The sequence below is a fragment of the Coffea arabica genome, chromosome 7c, assembly GCF_036785885.1.
Source record: "Coffea arabica cultivar ET-39 chromosome 7c, Coffea Arabica ET-39 HiFi, whole genome shotgun sequence".
In the NCBI taxonomy this organism is placed as follows: Eukaryota; Viridiplantae; Streptophyta; class Magnoliopsida; order Gentianales; family Rubiaceae; genus Coffea; species Coffea arabica.
Window position 1 is genome coordinate 4488248 of NC_092322.1, and position 24204 is coordinate 4512451.

Genomic DNA, 24204 nt, shown 5'->3' on the forward strand with positions numbered 1-24204 from the left:
CAGCGATGAGAACGTGGAGGAGAGCACGGGGGACTGTCGGCCAGATATTCACTTCCGAGGGGTGCTGAAGCCTAGGCAGCGTTTGTGGGCCCGTTGGCGGGCTAAATAATCCGACCACTAACCGGGACGCCTAAGTCGTACAAAATAATTTATTGACGATACTTTATGCGAGAAAATGGTTCGTACAAAAGTAACTTTTTTTTAAAAAAAAAAGTTAATGGTATTGGCTGATTTTTTTTTTCCAACAAACGTTAAATGAAAGAAATCTAAACATGATCCTCGATCCAATCTAAAAGGCAATTGCTGACTTTTGGGCTCGATCAAGGGACTTAAATCTCACTCACTCAATCCTTACTGGACCGATGTGGAAGGAAGAGGAAAGGAAAACACTCGCACTCTTGGTTTTACCCTCATCATTGGCTATTACCCCTCTCCATGACTCTTGTTTCTTTCCGACAAACATTAAATAAAAGAAATCTAAACATGATCCTCAATCCAATCCAAAGGCAATTGTTGATTTCTAGGTTCGACCAAGGGACTTAATGGTACTGGCTGATGAATTCCTTTTTTAAAATACAAAAATTTTTTTTTATAACCTCACGAGCGCAAATACTTGAAATTACTTATCTAACCAGTGGGCTATTTTTCATTGTCGTACTTGTTTGTTAGCCAATGCCAAATTTTGTTGTTTGGTAGTAGAAATGGCCAGTATTAATGTTTTAGTTAATGAAAATCTTTTAAAATAGCGTTAATGTTTTACGGGTGCAAACAATTAACTTACAAAGTCAACCAATGAAAAAAAAAAAATATTTTAGCTGCGATTTTTAATTTCGAACAATGTTCAGTTTTACTACTATTTGGAAGTACAAAATAGCTTCCTTTTAATTTTAATGCGACGGAAGTGGTTAAAAACCTATTGCAATAGCAAAAGATTGGCTAAATTACAATAATTTATAATAAACATTGATAATTTGACAATTGAAGAATCACTCTTTTACCGTTCATATTCCACAATGATACAATCGTACAAAGCTATAGTAACAAAATACGGCATGGTGTTCAGCCAAAGATTGACTTATAAACTTAACAATCTATTTTGAAAACTAAATAAATTTTTTGCCACAATTATTTTTACAAACTCATTGTAAATTTAATTATATTATGTTTTGTGGGAAACATATGATTTGTTATTTTTAATCTAAATGTATCATGGAATAGGACAAGATTTCTACAATCAAATATTAGTGTCTTTTTTGTATCTTATTGAAAAATTTGTATCCTCTTAAAAAAATTTGCTGGAGTCGAGAGAGAGAGAGAGAAATCTGGGTACAAAGCATAAACACTTCTCATCTTCTTTTTTTTTTTTTTAATAAAAAAAACGGCATATCTAACTTAATATAGTTTACTCATACTCCTACTAGGGGAGTCTACTCAAAGAGATGACCTTACTAAGTCGAGAGAATCTGATGGAGATTGAACCTCACCTTATTTTGATATGGTTTAATCTTCTAAATATTCGGCAATCAAGCATAAGTTCCAATTATGATAAAGACTATCAAATTCTGATTAGTTAGTTAAGACATAAATTGCCAAAATAGTCAATCTCATGTGTTGATTGCCATTTTATACATGTGTCTATCATCTAAAGATGTATGTATTGAGGGAAATTGGAAGAATGGAGCAATGGAGAGAAGCCAAATCCGGGTACATACTCATGAAGGTCCATGTGGGATAATTATTCATGCGCATCAAATTGTTGCAACACCGACATACGATGCTACAAACTTTTTTCCCATCCATTTTCCCCCCTCAAGACGAAAATTGTGTGAGCTTATGACCGATAAAGGGTAGCGGGGGTTTGTCGCTACGATCTTTGTTTAAGCTCTGCATTCTCACTCTTCAGCACACGCTAAACCAATGGCCTCCTCGCCACAATGCATGATACTTTTACAGTTAACTACTCTACGACATGTGCGTATTAATCCCAAGTTTCCAAATCCAGCGTTATTTCTCTTCATCTAGCTAGTCTCCTATTTTTGCATAGGCTTTATTACAGTATAATACTTTGTCCTTCTAAACTCTAAATATATATATATATATATATATATATATATATATTGCCCCCTTCATTAATTAGTCAAATGTCAACGATGAATTCTCCATCCAAAATGCACTAATTAATTTTATTTCATTTAATAAGTACTACTATCAGCATTGAAATAAATACATTGAGTTGTCTAGACTTTTATTTTTGTTAATTATCTAATTCATTTTTGTAATAAAAATTCGAAATGTATAGAGTAATTGTGTTTAGATGAATTTAACAACTATTAAAGAAATAAGTATTTGTTATGTTACAATTATTATGTGTGTGTTTACGAATTAGTCAAGAATATCTTGATCATGAAAAATATAACTTCACTTTAACCCTGACAAAAAGCTGATCACAAGGTTTAAAATGTACATATTTGGAGTTTAGAGTCGCGAAGTATTACAAAGGCTCAAGTTGAAGGGAACAAAGTGTAATCAACGGGTTTACATATTATGAATAACCCCAACAATGATGACTTCAGCTTTTGTTGAGTGCACATGACGGCCTCTAACAAATAACCTTCACACTCATTTATGCGTGGGCCACGATCACCAAAACTTAATTTAAGCACAAGTAAAATTCATACACCGATTTACGTTTCTTACTATTCGGTGAACCGACTGGCCTTCGTCACCACCCACTAGGGGTGTTTCGCGAATCGAGTAGTTCGCGATCGGCTCAAATACGAGCTCGACTCAAGCTCGTTAATATTGAGTTCGAGTCGAGCTCGAACTAATTAAATCGATCTCGAACTCGAGCTCGAGCTCAAAAACATTAAGTTCGTTGGCTCGCGAGCTCAATTATATATATATTTTTTTATTTTTTATTTTAATAGTAAAATTACATATATATCCATAATATTTTATTATTTATTAAAAATTATTATTTTATTCATTTTTAAAAATAAATAATTATATTTTATTTTTTAAAATAAAATAATAATTATTTTTTTATTTTTTAAACTCGAGCTCGACTCGAATTTGACTCGAGCTCGAGCTCGATATTTTGAGCACGTCGAGCTCGAGTTTCACAAAATTAACTCGAGCTCGACTCGATTAGCCAAAGCTCGACTCGAATTTGGCTCGTTTGCACCGCTGGCACCCACTTAGTTATTGCCCACTTCATTACCATTCCTCTGTCACCACGTGGCCTTTTCACCAACTTAACTTCCAGCTGGCAGTGATTTCGTTTTTTCTTTTCCCGCCTGGATTCCCATGCCTCACGGCTTACCGGGTTACATGGGTCCACCTTACTTTCATTCCGCACAGCCATAGAAAACGCCAACATCAAGGCTTCCAAAGCATGGCTGCTCGTACGTCATTTCGCAGCTTGGAATGATCCGAGGAAGAGGACATTGTTGTCTTGTTATTGGGTCACATCCCATACACCGATTGAAAGGAGAAGTCAAATTCCCCCATCAGCAATTATCATTTCAGAAGGACAGCAGATGATCTTTCATTTGTGTTACTACAAATTACACAAGTCTAAAGCCACACTTAATAGTATTAAAGTCCGTTTTCAATCTCCCCGTTCCAATACTATAATTGCAGTTTAGTGATTTCAAAGTTGATTTTTTCGGCAAATTTTGTGTATTTTGTTCATTAACTTTTCAAAACTTAAAAGCTTTTTGGCCGAAATCTCGCAATTCTAATCCTTTTCAAATATCAAAGGCCTGTTTGTTTGGATTCTGAATTTTCTCATGCCTACTTTTGAATCTTAAAATACTGTCGATGTAGATAAGTTTTGCTTAACTATACTCTTGAGAGTAAACATCTAGAGAATCATCCTCAACAAAAAAATTAAATTAAACCAATTTCTAGTTTTATACGATATTAGCACACTTTATATTAGTCTTGAAAAGATGATGAACAATGATATTTATTTTCACTTTAAACGCACTCTAAATTATCCAAGTAATGCCAATATAATTGATTCAATCCTTTTCCAAGGAAAATAAGGTTTATGTAGTGAAGAAAGTCATGAGAAAAAGATGAACTTTAACTCCTCTTTACGTGTCACGGTTGTGTATTAGCAAATGTCTTTGCTATTCATGTGATCGCTATATTTTTTAGGACAATTTTACAATCTACACGAACCAAAATTAGTAAAAGGATCAATCTGATTGCATTAAATTGACAGAAAATCACCAAATTCGGGAGCGTGTAATATTGGACCCAAGTTTTAGAAACGTGAATTTGTTTAAAAAATTTTTATTGTCCAATCAACTATTGCGGTTCGACTCGGACACCAGTCCGGTAACTAATAAGCTTTGAATTGGACTGTCAAATGTTTGTTTCCCATTGTTAAATTTAGAGTTTCTTTGAATTGCGAAGCAAAACTTGCTTTCTTAGACGTATGAAAACTTTTTATCTCCCTCTCTTTAAAATTCGACATTTGTATGCCTAATGATGAGAGAGTGATTGAGAAATCATCAAATTATGGAAAGCAAAATGGAGACACACATTATTTAAGTCTGATCATGGTAACAACAACAAGGTCTAATAAATGAACGCAAATATTACTTATTTCCTCCTGACATTTTCTTACGAAAATAAGAAGTTCGGTAAATAAATCTAGATTCCCGAGCAATCTTAAAAAACCGACAACTTTTGAAGACGCCCAAGGGACTTATTTATCCAAATTCATCCCCCCCAAGACCGATGTGGGATTGAAATCCCGACAAGGGTCAAGCCTCCACAGGCTGTTGCTGCTAAGAAGTAACTACCTCCCACAAACCCGAGCTAGACGACCCCAGTGGTATGTTTCTTCCTGGCATTTTCTTACGAAAGTAAGAAGTTCGGTAAATAAACTTGGATTCTCGGACAATCTTCAAAAGCCGGCAATTTTTGAAAACGCCAGGGGACTTATCTACTCAAATCCATCCTCCCCAAGACCGATGTGGGATTGAAACCCCGACAAGGGCCAAAAAATGTTTGGAATATGCTAGAGTGATGCCTCGAACCAGTGACCTCTTGTATTTAAGAAAACGCAACAACCACTACACCAACAGCAAAATTACTTATTTAAGTTTGAATTATCACAAAAAAAAAAAAGTTTGATCCACTTGTCCACTTGTAGATTATACTCCCTCCGTCCCACTTTGATAGTCCTGTATTCATTTTTCATCTGTCGCAAATTGTAGTCCACCTTCCAATTGAATAATGTAGTTATATTTTAATTTTTCTAAAATACCCTTATTCAATGTAAGTAGTTATTACTATAAACCTACCCCATTTAATGAGAGTTGATTTTTTTTTACCATTAATTCAAGTTCCCATAAAGTTGTACTATATTTAATGTGAGAGTATTTTAGAAAAATAGTAATCTAAATTTAATTTTTCAATAAAGTTAACTATTTTTTCTTAAACTGTGTGAAAAAAAAACGAGATTATCAAAGTGGAACGAACGGAGTATGATTTATGCAATAGTCAGTCACCGGCGTCATCACATGATCAACCAGAGTAAAAGTAAAATGTACTAATGACTTGGCGTTCGGACAAAAACGTCGTGCCCTATGCTCTCTGCTCTGCTTTTGTCGTCAAAGGGAATACGATGCGCTCGCGCTCCGCCAGGACCCGCACGGCAACCCCACACGCCCGCTTGCGCTGCACCTACACCACAGCTCACCCTCTCCAACCCGGCCCCACCAATTACACGATATGTGGCCACAGGAGCGAAGGAGACGTGGGGCCTGCAGGTAATTTCGTCCTTTGTCTCCTGGATCATTTCATTCCTCCTCCAGCCTATCCGTTCAGTTCCACGTAAAAATTTTCATGGATCGCAGTTCCCATCAGAATCTGACACGCAAGGGCGGTTTCTCGATAATTGCCGCAACCTCAATGGTGGTACATCTTTTCGAGAATTTTGGAGACTTCTGGGGTAGGACAGTTGGGAGTTCCCACAGGTACACTAATGTCAACTGTGTGTGTTATGACTTACGAGCTTTGGGTTTTAGCTTCATTCAAATTCTTACTCAGTAGCGTTAATCCCGACTAGAATTTCTATTCGAAATTTCGGTGTCGAATAGGAATATGACTCTGTTTGGAAGATAAGTTTTTTGAAAGTTTGTCTAAAATTTTACTGTAATTTATTATAGAAATTTTTTAAAATTTTTTTGAAACGTGTAGATTTTTAAATATTTTGAAGTGTATAGTTTAAGAATTTTTTGAAGTTACTGTAGTTAAAGTTTTTAAAAAACTTGTAGCAGATAAATTTGACAAAAAACTTGGCTTCCACGATGGTATATAATTGACATCAACCATTATAGCGTGCGTCATGCGTTAGGGGCTTGACGGTAATAAATGTGTAAATCCCGGTGCCAAACATTTTACAACATCATAACCTTCACCTTTATTTATGAAAAAAAGAGTAATCAATTTTATATACATTCGTATTATATATACTGTCACTCGCTGTTAATTGAAGAAATTGGTCTTCTAAGACTTTATGAGATTAGTTTAATATCAAAAGTTTCGTGGCATAGTAAATTATGATGAATTTCATGTTGGCCTTTTAAAATCAGTACCTAAGCATACAGATGTGAATACGATTTATTTTATTTCTTATAATTAGATGCCATATGAAACAAATTGATTGCAACGAGTCACATATTAGGGTTTACTAAGATGTCACATTCAAACCCTTTAAATATGTGCTATTTTCCTTCCATGAATTTAATCACTATTCTATGCCCAAAAAAAAAACAAAAAAAGGTGGGAAACACGACATTTTCAACCACTATAATTAACAATTTCCCCATTTTGTTTGAAAATGAAAAAAAAAAATCTCCTTTTTAGTTGCTGTGTACTTGATAAAAAAACAAAACATAGCATCAAAGACAGACATGAAATCAGGGAAAAATATACTGGACAGCCTTCTTCCCTGGTGTGAAAACGAATTCCAAAATGTCTTAGATACGAGTGACATAAAGGTTTTAGGAAGATTTAGCAGAAGGAATCAATGCTCAATCCTAAAACATGATGATGTTTTATTCTTTATTATCCGTTTCTCCATAAACACGGTGGACCCAAAAACCCATAAAAACGAGAAACTGAAAACCAAAAAACAGGAATCTGAAGACAGATGTCTTACAACCCACTAGTCAAGTCAGTATGAGCAGCTTCTGAAATTATCCGATTTTGCGCATTAGAAAAATAGAAGAGAATTGTTTGGATAGGAAAAATTTTCAAATAATATTTCACTTGAATCATAAATTCATTTTCTAATTTACTACATTTTTATTTCACGCGCTTATATTACATCATAAAAAATATTATAATAATTATTTAAAATAATACTTTATCCAAACAGATCCGAAAGAAAGCGGTAGGATCCATCCGTCAGTTCAATGCCCAACCTAGACTCCGTGGTGGGATGAGATTTGTAGCCAATTGCAGCCTGCAAGTAATCTCACCGCTCACCACTGGATAAGATTATATTTTTGTCTTCTGTTGCATTTCCAACTTACAGGCAATGATTGGCGATCTAAATTGTCCGGTAACGAGAAGATGCAATCGAAATATTATTTAAAATATTATTGGGAAGCTGAATCTAAATTTTAATTTTGCGATTTGGATGAAAAATTGTCACTTGGAATATACACATTGTGTAGTGCCCTGAACCGCGCAGTGCTTTCCTTTGAGAGAGTAAAACAAAGATATCATTTTGATTCAAATTATAGATCACCGGTAAAAGAGGAAAATCATTCCAACAGACAGTTCTACATTCCAAATCAAGAGAAATGTTTAGGTAAGATATGAATGGTGGCCAATTTCCAGTTCAACAAACATGTAATTGTAATTCTCTGATCAGCGCAATGCCGAGGATCTTTGAACCATACGAAGATGATTAAAAAAAAAAAAAACAGAAACAAATTTTTTTTTTTCTTTTGAGACTAACAAAAACAATTATCTTGAATGACCGTTACAGCCTTGTCAAGCGACAATCCTCAAAAGCTCACGGGCCCAAAGATTTATATATTTGTGTCCTAGCACACTACAAATAATAATAATGCAGAAAAGAAATAGCAAGAGAAATGATAAAAAAGGGAAATATATAGACCAGGTGAAAGAGATGACTATCTGTTAACCGTCTTATTCTTCGCTTCCTTTCTTCATCCCTGTTCCTCGAACATAAAAGGAAAAAGGGGTTGAGAAGAAGCAAACCCATGTATATATAGAGCTCCCCGCTGTCCCTGTATCCCACTCCATCGCCGTGTTTTTATGTGTGTTATTCTCCTGTAATTAGAGAAAAGCGACCCTTATTCAACAGCGAAGGGTTTTTCCTTTTTTGGAAAAACAAAAAAAGAAGAAGAACAAAAGGAGAGACCAAAAAATGCCTCCCCGGGACGAAGAGGAACAGAGATTACTGGTGAACCCACTTCTGGATTCTTCCGATGAAGAAAGAGCCTATGATTCTACAGAAAAAGTTCACATAATAGGAGCGGACGAACCTAATGAAGGAGGAGGAGATAACAGCGACGTTTGCTCCACCAAGGCGCCGCCATTCTCTTGGAAGAAGCTCTGGCTTTTCACTGGGCCGGGTTTTCTGATGAGCATAGCTTTTCTTGATCCGGGTAACTTGGAAGGGGACCTTCAGGCGGGTGCCATTGCTGGGTATTCTTTGCTATGGCTGCTGTTTTGGGCCACGGCTATGGGGCTTTTAGTCCAGCTCTTGTCGGCTAGGCTCGGCGTGGCTACTGGGAGACACTTGGCTGAGCTCTGTAGGGTGGAGTATCCCACGTGGGCTAGGATGCTTTTATGGGTCATGGCTGAAGTGGCTTTGATTGGGGCTGATATTCAGGAGGTTATTGGCAGCGCCATCGCTATTAAGATTTTGAGTAATGGGTTGTTGCCTCTTTGGGCTGGTGTCGTCATCACTGCTCTGGATTGGTAAAATGCTTTCTTTCCCCCTCTGCTCTGGGTGATTTATTTCGTTTTTTATGCTTGTGTTTAGTGGTTGTCTGTTCTAAAGTTTTAAGCTTTAGACTTTTGAATGTGAAAGACTGATGCCTTTTTTGTGACTCTTGTGATATGCTGATGATGAATGGTTTTTAAGAATATGATGGATCGTTTGTTTATTGAGAATTTTATGTAACCAAGTAATTAGCTTCTGGGGTGTTTGCTATGTGAAGTAACCATTTGATTTTACTAGATTTTGGAACACTCGTATTTGTTAGGGCTTTTCACTCTTTTGTTGTTACTCTCTGTGATTGTGAAGATGTTTCCCAAGATTTGACTTGCTGACTTTATATTCCACCATGATGTCGTGATGCAGTTTTATATTTCTATTTCTCGAAAATTATGGGGTCAGGAAGCTCGAAGCACTTTTTGCAATTCTCATAGCAACCATGGCGCTCTCGTTTGCATGGATGTTTGGTGAAACAAAACCAAATGGTGTTGAACTTCTTCTTGGTGAGACACTAAATTATTATTATTATTATTTTATCGATATGTGGTACCTTGTTCAATTGTGTATTTTCAAGCTTGCCTATATCTGACATTGTCCATTGGGATGTTAGGTGTTTTGGTTCCAAAACTGAGCTCCAAAACAATAAAGGAGGGAGTGGGAGTTGTGGGTTGCATTATCATGCCTCACAATGTATTTCTACATTCTGCTCTTGTACAGTCAAGAGAGATCGACGCCCGCAAGATAGGCAGGGTCCGAGAAGCAATCAACTACTACTCCATAGAATCCGCAGCTGCCCTTCTAATTTCTTTCATCATCAATCTGTTTGTTACAACGGTTTTTGCGAAGGCATTTTATGGTACTGAACTAGCCAATGACATTGGCCTCGTGAATGCAGGCCAGTATCTTGAGGAGAAGTACGGTGGAGGATTGCTTCCAATTATATACATCTGGGCTATTGGATTATTAGCTGCTGGTCAGAGTAGCACCATCACTGGCACTTATGCTGGTCAGTTTATTATGGGAGGTTTCTTGAACTTACGGTTAAAAAAGTGGCTGAGAGCACTGATCACTAGGAGTTGTGCCATAATTCCTACCCTGGCTGTTGCTCTTATTTTTGAAACCTCTGAAGGATCATTGGATACTATGAATGAGTGGCTGAACATACTTCAGTCAATTCAGATACCCTTTGCCCTTATTCCTCTACTTTGTCTGGTCTCCAAGGAGGACATAATGGGTGTATTCAGAATTGGCCCCATTCTGAAGGTATGTTCCCTTCTTAAAAAGATATGACAATTTTGCATTTAATTGTGCATTTTCATCATTCATTATAGCCTACATTGCCAGCTAACTTTATAAAATTAGATTCCTTGATGTTGGTAAAGAGAACTATCATTGCAATTTTATAGTTCTACAGGGATTAGTTTCTTGATCAGCTTGCTTAAATGTTATTTTGCATTGTGCTGCAATGTTGATGACATTCTGATTTTAGTTGTATTAAATTCTCATTAGATATGCAGTAATTGGAATTTTTCCTCCTCGTTCTTGTTTGAATTGGTTTGCTATGATATAAGTCATGTGTAACTTCTGTGGTCATTTGCTAGAGGCTTATGAACAAGTTCTGTGTGTATTTATCCAAATTCTTGGAGTTCTTAGGTTGACTCCTGCTGTTGTGTGACACTTTGGAGTACTTTAGTGTAGAGGAATGAAAATTGTAGCTCCTCGCATTAGTCTTGCATTCACCTCAACATTGTCTTTGGCATGACAAAGTAATTTGAGTGTTCTGTCCATCCCATAATCTGGCTTTATTAGGAGCACGTGGTATTATATCTAGTACTTTCTAAAAGCTTAAAACGTATATGCCCTCTACATCATGGGTAGAAACTTTAAATCTGAATCCAGGACATAATATAACTTTCTAGTTTTGATTTTGTCATTCTCCACTCCCTATTTAGTCCTTGTAACAACCGTCTGATTTGTAATTTGACTTATAGTTGAAGAAACTGTAATTTGACCAAAAAACAATTCAATTTTTTTTCTGTACTAATTTTTTTAGCTTTTGGCATGTTTGCCAGGAAATAGGTTTGATTGTACAGATACTATTTGTCTTTGACCAATTACCTGTCTTTGTGTGGATTCTTCTCATGAGGACCTAATGTTCTTGTTACTAGAATTAGTTTTTTTTACCAATCACGAAGTGCACAAATCTTGCACTTTTCTGTTCAAAAATTCCACATTGCTGCCACAAAGTTTCGAGAACTTTTATAATTAATGTTCTTGCCCATGATCAAGCAAAGGCTCAAGTATGTGATGATGGCTCCAGGTCTTGTGCTTGTTTTTACCTTCTTTATTCTGTCACCTCTACAATCTGCACGTTTTGATATTTTTCTCTTGTTTTTGGTTCGTTACTTCTGGTTTGTTAGTTATTCCAATGTTACGTGGTCATGCTAGGTGCCATAACATTTCCACAGTGTGGTATATTTCTGGAGCCTTTGTCATTTTATACATTTAATGGTCAAACACAACTAAGAGACCAATACCTGATAGTTGGATCTGGCATCATCAGAATCAACATATAGAGACACAACTTATACACAGATCTTTTGAATTTCTTGGGTTTCTTCTTGCAGATAATTTCATGGCTAGTTGCTGCTTTGATCATATTGATAAACGGATATCTCTTAGTGGATTTCTTCTCATCTGAAGTCAGTGGAGTGATACTTACATCAGTCGTATTTGTTTTTACGGCTGCATATGTGGCTTTTATAGCATACCTCGTATCACGAGGCATTACCTTTTCTAATTTTCCATTAAAATTCAAGAGGCTCACAAACTCAGGAAATTAATCGATGGTTCTGTCAATGACTTGCCAAGTGCGCAGCACTCAGGACTTTCCATCTCTGGTATTGCCAACTGTTTCTCTGCCAGAAAGATCCCTTGTGCATATAAATGTTTTCCATCTCTGGAACGCGCAATAGGTGTCTACAAAGATTGTGACAATCACTTACCTGAATCGCTTGTGCGAAATTTGTACTAGTTCCTGTGCAATTTTGCAATTCTCATCCCTCTATGCATTGGAGATGGGAAAAGCAAGGCCCAATATAGATCTGAGGTGAAGTATTGTATGTAGTAGTAGATTCCAATATACATTTTTTTTTTCCTAATCTGAAGGGTGGGGGTGGAGGTTGTCACTGTTGATATTGGCCAGTGTAGAGTATTTTGGAATTAATCCTATGGCAAGGAGTTCTTAATTTTATCTAATGTTTTTTGGTTGCTCTTTTTTTCATGTTAAAAGTGGTTTTGCCTCATTTTATTCTCCATTTTTATCTTGATGAGTCGATATAAGCAGTGGAAAAGATAAAATGTCACTCTGAAGTTCACTTTGCCTTCTTCCATCATAGTTAAAGGCAGGCCTGCCTTGCAACCTGGAAGTCTAGTTTTCTTCTTGACTCTGCATTGGGCTGAGGTGTCCTTGCTTTCTTTCATCAAAAAGTGTGAGAAGGTCCAATCCAAGATTGAAGGTAATGTTTTAATCCCTTCTAAATAATTGAAGGATGCAATCTAGTAAAAGGATGTTGGTATCTATCTGATTGGCATCTGTATACTTGCATGATCATCTTTGCTTGCCTTTGATGCAAGTATACGAAGGCAAGAGATGATCATGCATAGCTGCATTTGGCTAGTTTCCTATTATGTGAGCTATGAAATTTCTCAATAGCGGGATTCCCTTTCAATTTCGAACGTTTGCATTTTGACAAAGGCTGATTCAAGTGTCACTCACCCTTTGAACCCTGAAATTTAGCAGTATTTGAGGGTCGCTGCTGATGAATGGCGGCCTAAGTTGGCGCTGTGCATGCATGGGGGCTGCCAGTGGTAATCCACTGGAAGCTGAGTTTTTGTTACAGCCACTACAGGCTCTAAGCTAAGAGTCTGGCAAAAAACTTGTTGTTGCCATTTTCTTACCTGCATTACGGACCTCATGTCTGTTGTTGTTTCTAGTTACGAGGCAAAATCTAGTATTTGTGTTTTTTGACTGACCTGATGGGTCTGGATTGACTATCTTCCTGGCTTCCCTTTGCAGGATTCTTCCTGCGAGTGAAGTAGGTAGGTTGTTTGTTGGTTGGACAAGCGAATAAGTAATCCGAGCTTCTAGTATGTTGTACTCCGTTAATTCTTCTGTTCAGGTCTACTGCAAGCATGATCGACGGGACGAGGCAAACTGAGGCTGTCCATTTTATCCGTGACTTCCAGCTTGCTGATGGAGGCAGCATGACGTTAAAAAAAAAAAAAAAAAAAAAAAGCAATCTATCTAGGATATACATGGTAATTGAATGATTTCTGTTATTAGTTTAGCAAATGGAGAAGCCACGTCGTTAACCTCAATTAGAGTTGAAATTTCACTTTTAGAAACGCCTAGCAGAAATTAGTGGGCTTCAAATAAAAATTTTTTTTCTGCTAATCCAAGAATTACGGAGTCAAAGAGTTACGATAGAAAGAAAATGCGATGATATTGTTATTTATGGCTGGATATTTTCTGACCTTCCCAAAATATCCTCCTCTCCTACTCCCAAGCCCTACCCCAGTGAGTAAAATGCGAAAAGATAATTGTGTATTTTCACCTTGTTATTGGTGGGGTGGAACGACAGAAATTGGAAGAATATAAAAGTTAGCCGACCACGTCAAAACTTTGACATGTTCGACTACGCTGGTAGCAGAGAGTCTTGAGAGCGCAAGCGCGGTGCAAGAACAGGCGGCTAACGCTCTGCCCTGGGAGTCTCTCATAATTGATAATCCTCGTGGTTTTTAAGTGGTCAAAATGAGAAAGTCGGAAGTGGCGCGCGCGGCAAAACTAGTAGACTCGGATCACTCTTTCTTTTTCCTGTTTATTTCCAAAATTAACACCGTAATTATTTATACAAAAAAAAAAAAAAAGATGTACTACCATTTAGCATTTAGTAGTATTTGATTGGAGACGCATCTCATCTCACCACTACTGTGTTTTGTGTTATTTGATGCATCCGAAAAGGAAAGGTAGTTAAAAGAAAACTCCAATACAACGGAAAATTCCAGGTAATAATGTGGCACTTTTGTCACCCTCACGGGAGGCATTTGGAATATTTCCAGCAGACCTATCAATTCAATCCTGAACCGATGAAAAACATGATGAAACTGTTAAAAGTGAAACCAAATGCAAAACAATTATCAAAAAACAATCCGGCAGGCGTACAAGCAATTCTAAATCTATCTGGCTTGCATGCATGTCATTAATTACTCGTCTAGCAGTTTAACTATGTGAATTATCTGTTAAATACTTGTCCTTAAGACTGTGCTTATAAGGAAGGGAACGAACGATATTAGCATAGTGAACGGAGCACCACTTAGAAATTTTGGAATACTGTTTGGACAGTGATTTTCCTTAGAAAAATTCTCACGTTTTCCGTGAACACATCTCCATATATTAAATCGCTACAGTAATTTTTCTATAAAAAATCCAGAAGAATGCAATCCAAACAAAAGCAAAATTTATATAAAGTTTCTGAAGATGAGATGATGTGCTATTTAATATTGGGTTATAAGTAAGAAGATTGATTTTTATTACAAGTCTCACCAACAAAACACGCTCAAATTTGGACCCACTGATTTGTTTGAGGGTTAAAAGCGTTTAAAATGTATCATCCAACCGTTCGTTCGACTTGCACATATGGAATAAACCCACCAACTCCTACCTTTGCTGATTTGGACATAAAACCTGAACCTTTTAACAAAATATCTCTTCTTCAACCGCTTTCTCCCTAATTCCATGGTATCTTTTGCATTTCGGTTTTTTTTTAAAAAAAAAAAAAAATATATATATATATATATATATATATATATGTATGTATGTATATTATCCCCTTTTTCTATGTTATTCAAAGACACTGCAACATTTTTTCACACGGTAAGTGTTGCATAGTCAAGAGTCAAATTGTCTCGCAATATTATTGATTGAGAATATAATTGTTGAATTTTTAATACTACAAACATTTTATTCACATGGTAAATGTTGCATAGTCAAGAGTCAAATATCCTCGTAGTACTATTGATTGAGAACTTAATTGTTGAAGAAGCATGGTTCTTGAATGTTAAACTCAATCCCCATTTGATCGGATGAATCGAAACTCATGCAAAATGGAGAAGATTTTTTTTTTTTTTTTTGGGGGGTTGAAATTTACCTATTAAATAGTGCTTTGGTGAGTCCTAAGAACATACAAAACTTGAAACAAAATCTTAACATAGCATAAGAATTTATTTGAATGCTTTTCCAACCTTTTAAAAAAAAAAAAAAAAGAAGAAGAAGATAGATTACAAATTCGTTATTTGAGCCTAAGACAAATATGGTTAATTGTTTATTCATGTACACAACCAAAACTCCGGGACAATTAAAAAAAAAAAAAAAAGGACGTGGACAAAATAAAAGCATTAAGTAGTAAAAGAGAAATAAAATAACACGGGAAAGACGATGACAGAGAAAACCACCAGCAGGAGCTGAACGACGAGGAAATTTTACAGAAAGTCTTTAGACGGGGAAAGGTTACCAAGTTGAACCAAACCCCCTCCAGAAAACGACGACGTTGCTCTCTTCTTCTCCAACCAAGGTATTCACTTTCTCCTTTCTTCAGCAAATTAATTTGATCCGTCGCCTAGGGTTTTTCTTTTTCGTCTTCTTTTCCTGATCCTTGTTGTTGTGATCGCGGTTGTTCTTCCAAAATCATTTCAATTAAAATTAAGCTCAGAAAGAGAACAAATTCATCTCGGGAATCCTAATTCCATTGCCGTGGACGTGAATTGGAAGCTTGTGGATGTGAAATGCATGCTCATGTACTGATTTGTTACTTACGAATTGGTTTTTCTCACTTTCTATATGAATAGGAAATTGCTTATTTATGTTGCTTTTGCTGATTTATCTGGTTCTTTTGTTCGAGTTCTTGATATATGTCTAAATTTTTTGTATTCTTGAGAAGCACTTGGTGGTCTCGTTGAGGTTTATGGGATAGTTGTTGATTTTAGCCTGCTTTTTTTTGAAATTTCAAGTGGTTTGCGTGGAAATGTTTGCCAACCATAATCACTTACAAGAACCTCACCCAAGGCTTGTCACTGTTACTTTGAGGTCAAACCATAAAAAATTCAATTGCTTTTAGGCAAGGTAAGTATGTTTGTCAGGTTCAATTTTCATCTTGCATTTCTTAAAAGCAGATTATTATTATTTTTTTTAAATATGTATTATCTGGTGGTGTTGCTTGTGGCACACCTCAATGAAGTCGATGGTTCTGCAATTGAATTTTTATAAATCTGGTAGGGCTTCATAGAGCTTGAAAAGTACTAATATTGTATAATCCTTCATTTCTTCAAGAAATTCATTTTATTTTTATGGGGAAAATTTACTATGCATTTGCAGTTTTGGATAATTGTCTCAATTGTCATGCTTTGTAAGACATAGTCCTCCTTTTACAATTGATGTCAGTTCTGTGTCATTTAGAAAGTGTCTGCGAATTTTATTTTTAGGCTTCCCTATTGCCCATTGGAATGCCTTTATACCCTGTCTGCGGCATACTAAATCAAGTAATATCAAGTTATGTTACTCATTCTTTTCCCAGCTTTTGCACTTATATCATGAATACTTGTTTTACTGAACTGAACCATATGCTGCCATGAAACTCATTAGGCGCTTGAAGCTAAATTTTATCTTGGTTCCCTAATAGGGATTTATAAGCTTTTCCCGTGGTCATATTTTTTGGTCCTTCGGTTTCGGACTTTAGATTTAGAAGTTGGCTCTAGTTTGAGTATGCACTCGCAGTAACCGAGTTTCTTCGATTTGTTGAATAGTGTACCATGCAACAGGAAAGCATCCAGACCTGTTGTTTGGTTTCTGACTAATCTCTTGCCGTCTTTCATTCCTCACCTCTCTTCTCCACCCTTTTTGCAAAGCACATCCATAAAAACTTCTTTAAATGTTACTATGCACTCTTGTAAAACTTTCTCATCACATTCTATTACCTATTGGCTTTCTGAAGTGGCAAGAACAAGCTACAGATCTTCTACTTTTTTAGAATATTTATTAGGAAAGGAAATACATTGGGGCATAGGTCCCCTGTCCCCTATCCTTTATCTAGATGTGTTGTGGTGTAAAAAGATGCAAATCCAACAAGAAGAGAAGGCAGGGTTCGGTGTTTGAAAGGTGGGGCCTAGTGGTTCAAGTATCTCCATTCTCGTGCAAATGTCTATCCCTACGCACCAAAGCTTCTCCCATGCTCTCTTATTTTGACAACAAATGATGCTTCTCCCTAGAAATAATGCTTCAAGTGATTGCCAACAATTACTTATCTCTCACCACTTTGACAACTTAGTTGCAAGTTGCGCTTCCTTTTTTTTTTTTTTTTTGTGAAGTAGTGAAAGCAGATTACCGCATCTAAAGTTAATTTGCATTCTATGGGATTCACGGTTGACAGTTTTCTCTTGCAGGTTATCAGCATTTTGTTGTTCCTTCTATAGTACCCCAATTGACCTAAGTCATTTTAAGGATACTCTTCTTCCCTCTGTTTACTTTATCAGCGATCAGCACCATACAAAAGATTGCATGAGGGATTAAATTTACAGCTTTACGAAGTAAGGTATTTTTTCTGTTTTGTGTGAATGGTGGCTATAAATTTTTGTTGAGTTGCAGCTAATCTTAATTGTTCGTCTTGCATATTACTATACAAGTGAGCATATAAAAGAATCAAGTTATTTTTAAGGTGCCCTTTAGGTTTTGAATTACCGGATCTGTCTTTTCAAATATTTCATACATAAATAGAAGAGATCATTCAAATTTAGGTCCTTCAGGTTTTCTCAATGATAGGAGGTGGAAAATGCTCTGAATAACTGGATGTGATAATTTATTTCTGTATATTGTCAACTACTCAGGCAAACAGTCTCGCTCTCTCTCTCATGCACAACCTACTGACATACACACAAGTTGATTCCTTATCTGTATAACTGACTTGCTTGACTGAAAGCAGATTAGAAAACCTGTATGTGTGGATGCGATTTTTTACACACAACAATCAATAAAGGTGCCACTCTTTCTCTATTGACCAAATTTTAGGGAAAAGATGTTTTATTATCTGTCAGAAGTTCTCTTTCTTCCTGTTGCACTTGTTATAAAACAGTAATTGTTGCATCTTTGTTTAAGCTGTAATAATTCTCTTCCTTTTTATTTGTTACCTATTTGTTGTAGTGAAAATTCCATTTCTTTATAGTCTTGTTTTAAAGTTCACTAAATTTTGGTAAGGAATCTTTCAAGAGAGTTCATTCTTGATCTCTGAACCCTTTCTCAATTCGATTGACCAGGTGGAATGGAGATAAAGTTGCTAAAAGTGCTTGTAAACAGTATATCCTCTTTTTTTCATCTGTCAGCTCGTGAAAACTTAAACTTGCAACCAGTTCAGAAGTATTATCAAAAGATTGAAGAGATACTGAAGTTGGTAAAGCCAGTTCTTGATGCCATCATTGATGCTGAAGTAACTTCTGATGAAAAGCTTCAAAAGGCATTTACTGGGCTTGGTAATGCTGTTGAGGATTTGAGGGAGCTCTTTGAGAACTGGCAGCCACTGATGAGTAAAATTTATTTTGTATGTGTTGAGATCCTCTATTTACAAATATCTTGAAAATATTAATGCAAGGAAGAAGGCAGAACAGAATATTTCAGCTAATTTAATATGTTGAAATAGAATCTGTCTTTTCCTGTGCTGCATGTTAATTGGGAGAACTGATTTTGGAACCATTGACTAGTGGAACATAATATTTGCCTGATATGTAGGTTCTGCAAGTTGAATCACTGATTGCAAAAGTGAAAACTTCTGGACTGGAAATTTTTGAGCTGCTGAAGTCTTTTGATGGATTCCTCCCCTCAGAATTAAGTGTGGCATCTTTAGAGGTATTGATTCAATGAATTCTATTTTGCTGGTGTTGAAAAATTGGCTGTGGGTTGTGTATATGATGACTTGTTTGCCTAATGTAGTGTTCTTTGAGTTGCAGCTCTGCATACAGAAACTCAAGCATTTAGGTAGTGAACAAACATCAGCAATTATTACAGAAGCTATTAAGGATCAAGTGGAGGCATCTGGAGCAAGTTCGGACAGCCTGGCAAAAATTGCCGACTGCTTGCGCTTAAAATCAAATCAAGAGCTTCTCATTGAGGCTGTAGCCCTTGAAAAATTGAAAGAGAATGCTGAACAAGCTGAGAAGAATGGAGAAGCTGAATATTTAGATCAAATGATTGCTCTTGTCACCCACATGCATGACTGCCTAGTTTTGATGAAACAGTCCCAAAGCTGTAGCCCTGTATCAATACCTGCCGATTTCTGTTGCCCTTTGTCACTTGAACTCATGACAGACCCTGTAATTGTTGCATCTGGACAAACTTATGAGCGGGCATTTATCAGGAAATGGATTGATCTTGGGCTTACTGTTTGCCCCAAGACACGGCAAACTCTAGCACATACCAACCTCATTCCTAATTACACTGTGAAGGCACTAATTGCAAATTGGTGTGAAACAAACAATGTGAAGCTGCCTGATCCCTTAAAGTCTATGAGCCTGAACCAGCCTGCTTTGCTTCTTGCACATGCTGAGTCTGGTGTACCGAAGGATTCCCATGTTCAACCACATTCCAGGAGTAATCGTTCTGCATCACCAGATTCAACTAGGTCTTTAGGTTCTCCTATCGGGTCCTTAATCTCATCTAGTGTAATCCAACAAGAGGGATCACCTCCATCTCATCCACATTCATCTTCTGAGGATTCTCTGCCTGGAGTAGCTGGAAATGGACATGGGCTGGATATTGAGAATGTGCCACGGAGAAGTTCTGAGGATAGATTGGTCAACTCCGGAGATAGAAGTGGTCAGCTTTATTTGCCCCCATCTAGAGACAACAGTGCTGGGGCAGATGAACAGTCATCTCAGGGTCATAATAGAACTCAATCAGCTTCTAGCACCCATTCTAATTCAATGCCTGGTGATGGCAATGAGGCACCCTCCCAGGGCTTAACTTATGGTTCTGATGTTTCGGGGGAGGTTACATCGGCTCCCCAGCCAGCTTCTTTAATTACACCACAAAGAGAGCCTGAGTTTGCGTCAAGACTGGAGACAAGATCTCGAAGCCAAACTATTTGGCGTAGACCGTCTCAGAATTTTGTTCCAAGAATTGTTTCTTCTCCTGCTGTTGAAACAAGGGCTGATCTTTCTGGTGTTGAGGCTCAGGTTAGAACACTAGTTGAGGACTTGAGGTGTACTTCCTTGGATGTGCAAAGAAATGCCACTGCTGAACTTCGCCTACTTGCTAGGCATAATATGGATAATCGAATTGTGATTGCAAATTGTGGTGCTATTAGCTTATTAGTTAATCTACTTCATTCAACAGACACCAAATTACAAGAAAATGCAGTTACGGCTCTTCTCAACTTATCAATTAATGATAACAACAAGGCTGCAATTGCAAATGCAGATGCAATTGAACCTCTGATTCATGTTCTTCAGACTGGTAGTCCTGAAGCAAGGGAGAACTCTGCTGCCACTCTTTTCAGTCTTTCAGTCATTGAGGAAAACAAGGTCAGGATTGGGAGATCAGGAGCAATTCAACCTCTAGTAGATCTATTGGGAAATGGAACCCCAAGGGGAAAGAAAGATGCTGCCACAGCTTTGTTTAACTTGTCAATATTTCATGAAAACAAGGCACGTATTGTGCAGGCTGGTGCAGTGAAGTACCTTGTAGAATTGATGGACCCTGCTGCAGGTATGGTTGATAAGGCAGTTGCTGTTTTGTCGAATCTTGCAACTATTCCAGAAGGAAGGACGGCAATTGGCCAGGAAGGAGGAATCCCAGTTCTGGTTGAGGTTGTTGAGCTGGGTTCTGCAAGAGGTAAGGAGAATGCTGCTGCTGCTCTCTTGCAATTATGCACTAGCAGCAATAGATTCTGCAATATGGTTCTCCAGGAAGGTGCAGTTCCACCTTTAGTAGCATTATCACAATCTGGTACCCCGAGAGCCAGAGAAAAGGTATTTTATTAAATCGTTTGTGGTTTCTTTTTCTTTGTTACCTTTTTAGGCGTTGAGTTAAATGTAACGAGGCTTTGGCTCTTTTGCAGGCCCAAGCACTTCTTAGCTACTTCAGAACCCAACGAAATGCAGGCCGGGGTTGATTTTGAGAGTGGAGCTTTGCTTCCATGGAATTGAGGTAGAACATGAAGTGTGTAAATCATATGTTGAAAATAATTCTTATGGATTTCCTATTTATTAGATGATTGTTGACTTGTGAAAAGACTGATCCTTTGGGGTTTGATTGATCCCTCTTAAATAACTTTGTTGTGAATGGGAGAAATTCTCTGGCAAGTTTTGGTTTTGCTGCCTTTCCGTGGAGTCATGACTCTCGTGAATAGTTTTCTTTCAAAAAATAGATATTTTGTAAATTTACTTCTCCAAGGTTTGTCACACCGAATTGATACAGCGAGATTTCTGGGTGCTATTCCCCTGAGCGTACTTCGACTGCTTCAGAGTTTTTTCTGGGCGCATTTGGACTTGTGCCTGTGGCGATCTCCTTTTTCAGCCATCCATGTGTTTCTTTTTCACTTTACTTGGTTTTGCTTTTGTATCTGTATATGAAGTTGTAATGTGATGGAATGTAAATTTGTCGTTATTATGAGAGCATTCAAATTGTTACGCTGCTGGTCTTGCTGAGCAGTACTCTGATATAATCTTGCCGTCAAAAACTTATTTCAAAGGTTCTAATCTTCATTTTGTGATACCTGATAGGAAAATTCTTGCTCATCAGAGGCCCACAGAAAGGGAAAGGGGAATGGGGATGGGGGATTGTAGATCGATTCAACGAAATTGTTCCAACTCGGAAAGAGTAAAGTAACGCAAAACAATGAGGGGAAACGAAGGGGGGGGGGGGGGGGGAAGGAATGCAGCATTGTACATGTACATAAGCATCTACGCCTGTATATTCATTTTACCCGGGAATTTAAAGCCAATCATTTCCTTGGAAAGACTAGAGTTAAAAGTCTTATTTGAACTGTTATTGGACTTTTACCTGAAGTTCAACCATTTTGGACACTCCACCCTAGGAAAAATAATAAAAAGGTTCCTCAACCCAAAAAAAAGGAAAAAGAATTAATAATATTCTTTTCTTCAAAACAGCAACATGTGAATTAACCAAAAGTAGTAGTATAAAGGTTTGTACAAGGCCATTGTCTTATGCCAAGAATTAAGAGTTCTCGATTCAAATCCTTTTTCCCTTCTTCCCTCCACCCCCTTCCCCGATTCCTTAAATCCCACAATTTTTTTAAATAAAAAAGAAAAGAAAAAGAAAAACTTCCTCGCAACTAAAATGAAAGGGAAAAAAAATTAATAAATGATATGTCAGTTTCCTATTTTTTTATGTTTACCTTGTATATATGAAGAATGTGGGGTTTAATATTTTGCCTTCTTTTCGTCACGTGACTTTCTATTGATGCAACAAGTGATACATCTCTATATTCAAAACAATGATATCCTTTATTGTTAATGGGCCCAATGACTCAAAAGATTTCGGCCTAATGAATAAATTTTATACATCATATTACAACTGTTTGGCCCTTAAAAGGGGTGGCCTTTACCGAAAAAAAAAAAAGAAAAAAAGAGCGTGACCTTTATGTAGTTCTTTGAGCCCCAGTGGGTTAATCTTAACTTAATTAAATTATAATTAATTAACTTATTATCTGGTTGGATGGATGTGCTGCCTAAACCATGACTATTGGATTAGGCTTAATGGACTAATAATAGGTTTCAACCCTAAGATAAATTTCAATTAAATTCTAATTACAGTTTCTATATTGTTACCTATAATCACATTCAGTAACACGTGAATAACTTATCACTTATTTTTGGAATAATGTCAGAAACCTCCACTCACCTTCCCTGAACTTTGCAAAATATCAGCTACCTCCCCTAAAACTAAGTAGAGTGTATCAAATCTCACCCAATTCAAATGCACAAACAATTTTAAATATATATCAGGAGAGAGAAAAACACTTCATCCCACATCTGCCCTCAAGATTATCATTAGTGACTTAGGGCTTGTTTGGCACTTGAATTTTTTGCCAAGTTTGTTTGCTACAAGTTTTTTAAAAACTTTAATTACAGAAACCTCAAAAAATTTGTCAAAAATTTTAAACTATACACTACAAAATATTCAGAAATTTACATACTTCAAAAATTTTGTTGAAAACTTCTTCAGTAAGTTACAGTAAAATTTTAGACAAACACCCAAAAAACTCACTTGTCAAACAGGGCCTTAATTTTGTTGAACAGTATAAACCATCTAACAATAATGAAATTTCAGGGGATGTATCTGAAATTGATGGAAAAGGCAAGGTGCCTATTGCATTTTGGAAGGTAGAAGCCAATACCTCTTTGTGCACAGTTAAACCAACGATAAAGAGCAAATAATAGTTAAGTTGGTTGATCATTCGCTATTAGTTTTGCATCTAAATTATAGTTAAGTTGGTTAATCATTCGTATTACTCATTTAACTAATTCTGTCAAAATAGTTTCGAAATATATTATAAATTATGAGGGTATATCTGTCAATTCATCATCAATGATATCACAAATAGGACCCAATAATCTGACAGAGGAGGTATATGATATTTTACAAAGTTCAGGAGAGGTGAGTGAGACTGTCAGAAACTTTTTTGAAGCAACTTTTATTTAGAAAATTCAGTATCACTTAATTAATTCAAATGTTTATCTAACAGTGACGTGACATGAACACTTAACAATTTTAGTGCTCAAATTATGCAAAATAACAAGGGACATAAAAACCACCTTGATCATATTCTCTAAAGATTCATAGTCTCAACCCTATCAAGTTCCTTATTGCTACCAAAGCAAACCATGATTGGCTCTTTCAAAGTAGCAAAACACCTACCACATTTCTTGCACATTGCTATTCTTGCTATTGCACATCATTTTTTTTTTCTTTTTGCCTTTCGTTCATGCCAAATCAAATAAGTTTAGCCCTAATGTTTATGGGTGTTCATTGGCCAATAATCGGGAATTTGGTAAAAAAAAATTTGGTAATTCAAAAATTGATTTTTTAAGACCAATATTCAATCACTGTCCAAACCTTAGTTTGATAAATTGGATCATAG

At 36.6% G+C, this 24204-nt stretch overlaps 2 protein-coding genes and 1 long non-coding RNA gene across 7 annotated transcripts; all 3 read left to right on the plus strand.

Annotated features, from left to right (window-relative positions):
• Nucleotides 1-8103: 8103 nt before the first annotated feature.
• On the plus strand, nt 8104-12254 carry LOC113699034 (metal transporter Nramp3-like). The gene is made up of 4 exons (XM_072057259.1): nt 8104-8982; nt 9368-9504; nt 9612-10264; nt 11629-12254. The coding sequence occupies exons 1-4, from the start codon at nt 8426-8428 to the stop codon at nt 11842-11844; spliced, it is 1563 nt and encodes a 520-aa protein (XP_071913360.1). The 5' UTR covers nt 8104-8425; the 3' UTR covers nt 11845-12254.
• A 145-nt stretch (nt 12255-12399) lies between these two features.
• On the plus strand, nt 12400-13457 carry LOC140010399 (uncharacterized). The gene is made up of 2 exons (XR_011817679.1): nt 12400-12519; nt 12804-13457. It is a non-coding gene; the product is annotated as an uncharacterized lncRNA (long non-coding RNA).
• A 2012-nt stretch (nt 13458-15469) lies between these two features.
• Nucleotides 15470-21730, plus strand: LOC113699079 (U-box domain-containing protein 4-like). 5 transcript variants are annotated; one of them, XM_072057260.1, is made up of 7 exons: nt 15470-15633; nt 17498-17646; nt 18034-18087; nt 18365-18645; nt 18834-18950; nt 19052-21070; nt 21160-21730. In XM_072057260.1, exons 3-7 carry the CDS (start codon nt 18048-18050, stop codon nt 21211-21213), a joined length of 2511 nt encoding a protein of 836 aa, XP_071913361.1. In that variant the 5' UTR covers nt 15470-15633; nt 17498-17646; nt 18034-18047; the 3' UTR covers nt 21214-21730. The 5 variants fall into 5 exon arrangements, with proteins under 5 accessions (XP_071913361.1, XP_071913364.1, XP_071913365.1 ...); XM_072057263.1 differs by lacking the exon at nt 18034-18087; XM_072057264.1 differs by lacking the exon at nt 18034-18087 and having other exon boundaries at nt 17498-17641.
• Nucleotides 21731-24204: the final 2474 nt, after the last annotated feature.

Coding starts and splice junctions, on each gene's coding strand:
- LOC113699034 (XM_072057259.1), top strand. CDS start 8,426: ATGCCTCCCCGGGACGAAGAGGAACAGAGATTACTGGTGAACCCACTT. Junction 8,983..9,367: donor GTCATCACTGCTCTGGATTG/GTAAAATGCTTT, acceptor GTCGTGATGCAG/TTTTATATTTCTATTTCTCG. Junction 9,505..9,611: donor TGGTGTTGAACTTCTTCTTG/GTGAGACACTAA, acceptor TTGGGATGTTAG/GTGTTTTGGTTCCAAAACTG.
- LOC113699079 (XM_072057260.1), top strand. CDS start 18,048: ATGTGTGGATGCGATTTTTTACACACAACAATCAATAAAG. Junction 18,088..18,364: donor ACACACAACAATCAATAAAG/GTGCCACTCTTT, acceptor TCGATTGACCAG/GTGGAATGGAGATAAAGTTG. Junction 21,071..21,159: donor CCCCGAGAGCCAGAGAAAAG/GTATTTTATTAA, acceptor GCTCTTTTGCAG/GCCCAAGCACTTCTTAGCTA.